This window comes from Topomyia yanbarensis, chromosome 2 (assembly GCF_030247195.1).
Source record: "Topomyia yanbarensis strain Yona2022 chromosome 2, ASM3024719v1, whole genome shotgun sequence".
Classification (NCBI taxonomy): domain Eukaryota; kingdom Metazoa; phylum Arthropoda; class Insecta; order Diptera; family Culicidae; genus Topomyia; species Topomyia yanbarensis.
In genome coordinates, this window is record NC_080671.1 from 133,801,742 (window position 1) to 133,811,333 (window position 9,592).

Sequence of the window (9,592 nt, forward strand, 5' to 3'; positions counted from 1 at the left end):
TGTCACAGCGTAAAAAGCGAATATTACATTTTAAATTAATTCACAATCAAACCGCACAGCCAGCCAGCCAGCCAACCAACGCTGGGGATTTAATCACGATTTGTGAGTGACTTGTGGTGGAGAAAATTGTAATAAGAGAACGGTGCGCGAAGAAAGATCATCCCGTCATAGCAAATGGGGTGTACCTAATGCCCGATCAGAATCAAATAAAATTATAGCAGAAAGAAATTTGTATAAAAATTGGGTTATAAATAAATCAAATCTCGTTAATAGTTAACATAATAGAAAATAATAACAAGTAATAAGTATCAATGACAGATACACTTTTAATAGGTTTCTGTCATCATAGTCTGATCGGGTACTCGCCGAAATACTCTGACAGAAATTTCCGTTGAACGAAATGAGTGCACAATTTGCCCAGATCGAAAACTGAATGATCTATCTGCGGTTAACCGTCGAAAATTGTTCTACAGCTCAAAACTTTTATCATCAATTTTAGTGTCTCAAATGTATACCTGCCCTATCGACTGCAAGGCAATTAATATTGGCTAGAAACAGTAAACACCCTAGGATAGATTTGATGCTTGGTCTCGTCATCTTTCGCATGAACTGCCATCGTTCACAATAGAAATTGATGTAAATCGAATTCAGTCACTGGAACGACAAGGAAAATTATTTGTTAATAGAAAATGTGACGAGCGGCAGTGATTCCCACGAAGCGACCCGCTCGACGATCATTACAATGACGCCGCTGATAGCCGAGATTAGGCTGGTTCGCTCTGATGAAACTGCGAAAAAAATTTGCATTTGAGCCCCACCATCGCCGCTATGATAATTATGCGGTAAATCAGGATTTTAATCTACTGTTGGCTTGAAGTTCACGACAGTAACATTTGATGTATAACAAAATATTATCCAAATCTTTAAATTGATGTTAAAGATTCAAATTTTAGTTCCTGCTAATAGAGAATTTTTTCTTATTGTCGTAAAGGTATTTCGACCTAGTTATGGGTGCACGCATATCGAATAACCCCTACTGGGCACGTAAAGGGTGTCACGGTCAAAAATTGGTCAAACAACTATTTACTAAATAATTAAATCATGCTTAATTTGCAATTTCAATTCATGCAGAACAAAGAAAAAATATTCACTCAAATTAACTTTTTAGCGAATGTCAATTACCGGGCTTTTCGTATGACTACTTCCATCAAGTTTTGCACAGCCTCCTTGGTCACTGTCCTCGCCCAAAACGTCAGTTTGCCTTGAACAGCCACTCGCCGACAACTGTAATTAGCGTCTTCTTGAGGTTCCACTTGACAATCGTTCAATATTTTTGTATTATTGGGCGGAGCTCTGGCATGTTGAGAGAGTTCATGTCCTTAGGCACCACCCGGACGTTGTTCGTGGCATACCACTCCATGGCCTTTAGCCGTAATGGCCAGACGCTAAATTTGGCCACCACTGAACGGAACAATTGTGTTACTTGAGAGAAGGCAACAGAAGTTTTTCCAGGCACTCCTGCACATAAATTTTCTAGGTTTAGGGTTGCGGTTGTGACGTTAATGTCGCTCTTCAAGCCACGCGAAAGGATGGCTTGCCACATGAGATATTTCTTTGCGAACTTCGACAGCTTACAGTTTTTGGAAATCTCTGCCACCTTTCCTCTTCCAGTCGACGTATTATATTCCTCTCCATGAAGCTGTTTAAAGCCGTCCTTGACGATATTTAAAGCTGGCGTTGTCGAAAAAATAAAATGGCGCCCGTGGTGACGTTCTGTCTAAGATAAGGTGCGCGTGGAATACCAAAACTGCGTACCCCCTACTGCATCAGGACCAATCTGAAACACAACACTAATAATAAAACTCTAAAGTGTTTCAAGGTTTCAGTCACCGTTCATGAATGTTGTCGTTTTTTAGTTGATATTTTTCGGTGAAAATCTATTTAAAAACACAGTTTACCGTTAACGTTTCAGCCTACTTTTTTATTTCCTTTCAGCCATCCTCAGAACTTTACAATAAGAAAAACAAAATAAAAATAGCGATAAAATTTAAAAAAATACATTTGAATTTGAAATTATCTTACTTCTTGCCCAAGCGCGTCTTGCCACCGCTGGGGGAAAATCAAATTTAAACTAATTCTACATGTACTTCTCTCACTGGTGGCGTCTCTCTTCTTTCTCACCAGTGCCATTGCGCGTCGATCGTAGCTTATTAAGGAGACCGTTGTATGTGCAGGCGAAGCTGGCCGCGTCCCGTTGAAGGTTTACCGCTCTTTGCTCTCTCAGCTTAATATGAAGAACCTCCGCTGTTAACCTGTTGGACTCGTGGTTAATTCTCTCCAATATTCTCGTTTCGTTGAAGTTAAAGTGGTGTCCACATTCTCTTGTGTGTTGTGTTAGGCCGGTTATCGATGTGCTAGTGCGTATAGAGTTTTTATGCTGGCTAATGCGTTTCTCTAGGGTTTGGGAAGTTTGCCCGATGTACTCTTTATTGGTGCATCCGCCGCATGGAATGCTGTAGACTACATTTGTTTGCTGCATTTTTGGTATTTTATCTTTCAGCATCGTGAAGATCGTGTTTTTTATTTTGTCATTTGGTTTGTATGCTGCATTTAAGTCATTCTTGCGCAATACCTTGCCGATTTTCTCGCTCAAGCAGGGGATATATGGAATGGATATATATTTTGCTGTTTGCTCGTCTGCGCTCCTGGTTTGTAGGGTGTTGTAGAGTATGTCTACCTGCTGTTTAAGCACACTTTTTATGATGTGTTCCGGATAGTGTTGGCGCGTAGTATGTTAGATGCCTCTGTTATGCTCTCTTACCTTTTGTTCGCATCCGTGAGTTTTAGTGCTCGGTCCATAAGTGCAATTGCGGTGTTCTTCTTGTGGGTGTATGGGCTCTCCGATGTGTAGTCCAAATACCGTCCTGTTTTCTGTTTCGGGAGCCATTTTTTGTCGATTTTTTCCCCGTTTCTGGATAATAGTAGATCTAAAAAGCGAATCGATTCGTTGCTTTCTTTTTCTACCGTGAATTTAATGCTAGTATGTTGCTCGTTAAATTCTTCGATGACAGTTTCTATCTCATTTTCTTTACCCACAAGAAAGCAATCATCTACATACCGTCGGTACACTATCAGCGGTATTCCCTTTTGCTTCAATCCCTCGAGGGCCTCTCCCTCTAATTTTTCCATAACAATGTTAGCAACGACGGGAGAGAGGGGGGATCCCATGGGCACTCCAAATATTTGGTCGTAGAACTTTCCGTCATACTGAAAAAAGGAAGCTTCTAGTACAGTTTTCATTGCTTGTTTAAAACTGTCCCAAGGAATAGTGGTTGTTTGTGCTACTTCATTCCATCTTTCTTCGACGTACTCGTACACTTTATTGACAGGTATATTAGTGTATAGGGATACCACATCTAATGAATACATTACACATCCTTCCGGTACCCGTATCTTGGATATCTCCTTAGCAAATTCGAAGCTGTTGCGAACGTGGTACTCCGTTTTTCCCACTAAATTGTTTAAAATTTCCGATAGATACTGAGCCATGTGGTAGGTTGCTGAACCGATGGTGGATATCACAGGACGGAGGGGGCAGTTTTCTTTGTGAATTTTGGGGAGTCCATAGATTCGCGGTGGGGTGCAGTTGTACATCTTAAGCTTGTGTTTCGTCGCTCTGTCGATGTGCTGGTCTAACCACCACTGTTCTATTATGCTGTTTAACATTTTTAGCACTCGGTTCGATGGATTGTCTTTCCGTTGCTTGTACGTGGACGCATCATTTACCATTGTGGTCATTTTTTCGTGGTATTCGGTGCCGGACATTAGAACTGTCTTGTTCCCTTTATCGGCTTTTATAACATAGATGTCTGGGTTCTCTCGCAAAAACTTTCTACTTCGTACAATGTCTTTGTGTATCCAGTCATTCTCCTTCGTCCGTGGTTGGTTTTGGTAGTTGACATAGTTGGATATGATCGTAGATACTTCTGCTCTGATGTCGTCGGCTTGTGGTTTGCTCTTTATAGCAGTTTCTACATCGGCAACGAGTCGAACGTATGGGATAGAACTCTTGCTTTGTATGTTGAAGTTCGGTCCAAGAAGTTCGACTCGTTGCCGATGTAGAAACTGCTATAAAGAGCAAACCACAAGCCGACGACATCAGAGCAGAAGTATCTACGATCATATCCAACTATGTCAACTACCAAAACCAACCACGGACGAAGGAGAATGACTGGATACACAAAGACATTGTACGAAGTAGAAAGTTTTTGCGAGAGAACCCAGACATCTATGTTATAAAAGCCGATAAAGGGAACAAGACAGTTCTAATGTCCGGCACCGAATACCACGAAAAAATGACCACAATGGTAAATGATGCGTCCACGTACAAGCAACGGAAAGACAATCCATCGAACCGAGTGCTAAAAATGTTAAACAGCATAATAGAACAGTGGTGGTTAGACCAGCACATCGACAGAGCGACGAAACACAAGCTTAAGATGTACAACTGCACCCCACCGCGAATCTATGGACTCCCCAAAATTCACAAAGAAAACTGCCCCCTCCGTCCTGTGATATCCACCATCGGTTCAGCAACCTACCACATGGCTCAGTATCTATCGGAAATTTTAAACAATTTAGTGGGAAAAACGGAGTACCACGTTCGCAACAGCTTCGAATTCGCTAAGGAGATATCCAAGATACGGGTACCGGAAGGATGTGTAATGTATTCATTAGATGTGGTATCCCTATACACTAATATACCTGTCAATAAAGTGTACGAGTACGTCGAAGAAAGATGGAATGAAGTAGCACAAACAACCACTATTCCTTGGGACAGTTTTAAACAAGCAATGAAAACTGTACTAGAAGCTTCCTTTTTTTCAGTATGACGGAAAGTTCTACGACCAAATATTTGGAGTGCCCATGGGATCCCCCCTCTCTCCCGTCGTTGCTAACATTGTTATGGAAAAATTAGAGGGAGAGGCCCTCGAGGGATTGAAGCAAAAGGGAATACCGCTGATAGTGTACCGACGGTATGTAGATGATTGCTTTCTTGTGGGTAAAGAAAATGAGATAGAAACTGTCATCGAAGAATTTAACGAGCAACATACTAGCATTAAATTCACGGTAGAAAAAGAAAGCAACGAATCGATTCGCTTTTTAGATCTACTATTATCCAGAAACGGGGAAAAAATCGACAAAAAATGGCTCCCGAAACAGAAAACAGGACGGTATTTGGACTACACATCGGAGAGCCCATACACCCACAAGAAGAACACCGCAATTGCACTTATGGACCGAGCACTAAAACTCACGGATGCGAACAAAAGGTAAGAGAGCATAACAGAGGCATCTAACATACTACGCGCCAACACTATCCGGAACACATCATAAAAAGTGTGCTTAAAGCGGGTAGACATACTCTACAACACCCTACAAACCAGGAGCGCAGACGAGCAAACAGCAAAATATATATCCATTCCATATATCCCCTGCTTGAGCGAGAAAATCGGCAAGGTATTGCGCAAGAATGACTTAAATGCAGCATACAAACCAAATGACAAAATAAAAAACACGATCTTCACGATGCTGAAAGATAAAATACCAAAAATGCAGCAAACAAATGTAGTCTACAGCATTCCATGCGGCGGATGCACCAATAAAGAGTACATCGGGCAAACTTCCCAAACCCTAGAGAAACGCATTAGCCAGCATAAAAACTCTATACGCACTAGCACATCGATAACCGGCCTAACACAACACACAAGAGAATGTGGACACCACTTTAACTTCAACGAAACGAGAATATTGGAGAGAATTAACCACGAGTCCAACAGGTTAACAGCGGAGGTTCTTCATATTAAGCTGAGAGAGCAAAGAGCGGTAAACCTTCAACGGGACGCGGCCAGCTTCGCCTGCACATACAACGGTCTCCTTAATAAGCTACGATCGACGCGCAATGGCACTGGTGAGAAAGAAGAGAGACGCCACCAGTGAGAGAAGTACATGTAGAATTAGTTTAAATTTGATTTTCCCCCAGCGGTGGCAAGACGCGCTTGGGCAAGAAGTAAGATAATTTCAAATTCAAATGTATTTTTTTAAATTTTATCGCTATTTTTATTTTGTTTTTCTTATTGTAAAGTTCTGAGGATGGCTGAAAGGAAATAAAAAAGTAGGCTGAAACGTTAACGGTAAACTGTGTTTTTAAATAGATTTTCACCGAAAAATATCAACTAAAAAACGACAACAAAACTCTAAAGTAAAATACATTTTTTGGAGTAATGGAGACCCATGAACAGGTAAAAAACTTCAAATTTGACGTAATGGTGCGATCTCAAACTTTGAGATCGATTTTTAGCCCTTTTCCAAATTAGGGCTTCACTAAAAATAACGAATACAAAGAATTTGTAGATTTTATAGGTCATTTCTCCAATGAAAAAGGTTTTCTTTTGAGGGGTCAAAGGCCTTTAAATTGAACTGTTTTCAAATGAGTTTGTGCGCAGTATTGAGAAATCGTGTTTTGAGATTAAACTTGAGAACACTTCGGTGGTAGAATGCCAATATTTTGTAACAATCACATAAAATTATACGATTTGAACATGATTACGAATGAAGTCAGTATTTCTAAATTCAAAATGGCTGATTCAATGTGGCTTTACTCCCCACTAAAAATAAGTGGTATGGAGAGAAAATAATCAGTAGCTTCTGCAATTTATAAAAACGAATTTGAGTTAATATGTATCAAAATCAAAGAAATAAAAAGGCGATTCCGAAGTGACGGACTAAAATGTGACAATTTTGGCCAGAATTTTTCATTTTTCACCGATTTCTGTGGATGTTTGATAACTTGCGATTAGTCTGCAGTGCCTCTACAGATCAAACCGTGAAATACGCTCTCGAGACCTGTACACATATATAGTGCAACGCGAAGCATTCTGGGAACGTACACAATGTCATGAAAAGGTTTCTACATGAGGTGTGCGTCTCGAGCCGAGAGTGTCCCATGACGGTAAGGACCACCAGAGTTTTTAATAGTAGAGTTTCGTAAAGAGGATTGGCAACATTGGACTAATCATTGGTCTTTTTTAAATTTTGGCAACCTTTTATTTTTGGTTAAATTTCAAATGACTTCTCCCGAACGCTTCAGTTAGAAGTTAACTTTGTGCATTTAAAAATTTAAAATTAAGTGTTTAGTTTTATTTTGTAAAAATCAGTACAATAAATAACATCGTATAAAGTATATAAGCTTTTTCCGGTTCACAACTGATCCGCAACTAAGAACGAAATGCATTGATTTTTGCCGCTTGCCGTCTGATTGGGGTGTGACAACAAACAGTCGAATTTGCAGCGTAAGATAAATTTGAATAAGTACATATGTAAAAGTGGAATGCGTCAAAATTTTAGAGAAATACCTTCATATTTCCACTGTCGGTGGAAGATTATTAACACTACCCAGAGCTGTTCCGGTGTTTGAAATGGCACTATTTAAATATCAGTGCACACATATTTTTTTAATAATTATATTTTTCAGCGAAATATTTCTGGTTTAAAATAATGTTAATATTACATCAATGATTTTTTTCTAATAATTATAATCACATAATAACGATACTCCCCACGCATTCGAGCCTTGTTATTCTTCGTGTCCGATAGGTAGACGTTTTGAGTGTTCAATAGGTAGATTTGCTTCAGTCTTTGCGCAACTGTTCTTTATAAACTGTGAGGACCACAAAGAAATTTTGATGCGCGGATCGAAAAACCCGTTTAACACAATATAGTAAACACCTATTCCTTTCAAAAATGCTAAGAAAAAATTAAGTTTTCGAAAATTTTGAATGAGAACTTTCCCTTAAACAACATGTCAATCACAAGTTCATAGTTTTCATTTTGTTTTAAAGAATGAGAGTGGTGCTGCCGTTAAATTAAAACCTGTTTCAATCCACCTAGCGGTGCAATTGTGCCTTTCTCATTTCTTCAAACTAGGACTCCATGACCGATTATGTTCAATATAATTGTGGAAATGTCTATTACTTTTTTAATACACTTTGCACCTACAACGTTCGCCTGCCACGGATCTGATGTCCTCCCTACGTCCCTAGCTACGCTCCTGCAAAGCCCATAAATCCTATGTCAGTCGAAAGAAAATTAGGTTGACGATTTTCAGAGTGGTTGCATAACCTTTCTGTATGAGAAAGGCAAAGGCAAAAATTTGCCAAAATACAAAAAAATCAATCTTTGTCAATTTTTTTCGAGATTTCATCAAATTTCAACGTTTTATGCATTTTAAAGAAATTTGGTATCAAAAGTATAAATTCAATTTTTAAATTTTCCTATTAAGTTCCTACTTCTATGAACTGAGGAACCGTCGTAGGTGCACACCAGAAAAATATGAATTTTATCGTTGACGTAATTGCAAGCATGACCGAATTTAACAAACCGTAATTCACTAAATGACGATATATAACCCTACTCCGTTTAACTTTACATGAAACATATACATTAAATGCGCAATGACATAAAATTACACTTACTGTCATTCAGAATAAACGCTATATCGTCGCTGTTGTGCTATCTTATGACAAACGCCATTTTGGGGTAAACTGAGTTAGATATGCAACATTACTTGTCTGAAAAATCTCTACAAAGTGGCCTTTTCAGAATTTTAACATTCTGCTTGGGTACTAAGATATAGTGAAAAACGTACTGAGAAATTCTATGATTTTTGTTTAAAATGACTGTGATTAAGGGTTTGGCGCAAGCTATCTTGATTTATAGGATGTTTTTCTATGTAAAAATGTCTGAGAAACAGAATGGCATAATCATTTTCAAAACAAAAACACACGATTTGTGAAAAAGATGCAGTTTAACTTTACAACTGAAAATATAGCATATTTGGCAACACTGTAACCTTAAATAACTATTTTTTCTAGATTCCCTGACTCATTTCCTTCAAAATAAACCTTACCGATTGTTCATAGACCAAATGAAGCCAAAGATATGAATAAAAGTTAATAATTGATGATTTTTTTCTATGGAAAATTTCAAATTTTGTCATCAATACACGCCTATGACACGTGTGAGTGCGACTTTTGTTTTTCATTTTCAGTAACAACTCGCAACATAGTCATCCGATCTTCGTAATATTTGAGAGATTAATACAGAATAGATAGAAGCATCAATTGTCTTCTATGAAGTGTTTCTATCATTTATAATTTTGAAGATATTTAATTTCAAACTTTAAAAATCGTTTTTCTCGAAATGTGCTAAATGGCGCTTGTCATAAGATAGCACAACAGCGACGATATGTAGAGTAAAATTATGTGATTTACGAAATTCAACGCCATCAGGGCCGGCGTTACACTTTTAGCACGAGTGGGTAGTAAGCATAGGGTGAGGGTAATATAATAGGGATTTGTCTAATTTTCGCAATACACACGCTTGCATTACATTTACATTAAATCACTTGCAGTGTGTTTGTGCAAATGAAGTTGTCGTGCATCGATATTTTCAAGTGTGTGCCCGGGATACATACGTGGCAGATTTCAAATTTATGAAAATATCCAAAAATTTCGAGTGGGTAATTACCCAC

General features: G+C 38.6%; 1 protein-coding gene across 1 annotated transcript; it reads right to left on the reverse strand.

Annotated features, from left to right (window-relative positions):
* Positions 1 to 2,817: 2,817 nt before the first annotated feature.
* LOC131679776 (uncharacterized) lies at positions 2,818 to 3,789 on the reverse strand. The gene has a single exon (XM_058960519.1). It carries the CDS (start codon positions 3,787 to 3,789, stop codon positions 2,818 to 2,820), a length of 972 nt encoding a protein of 323 aa, XP_058816502.1.
* Between the last annotated feature and the right edge of the window lie 5,803 nt (positions 3,790 to 9,592).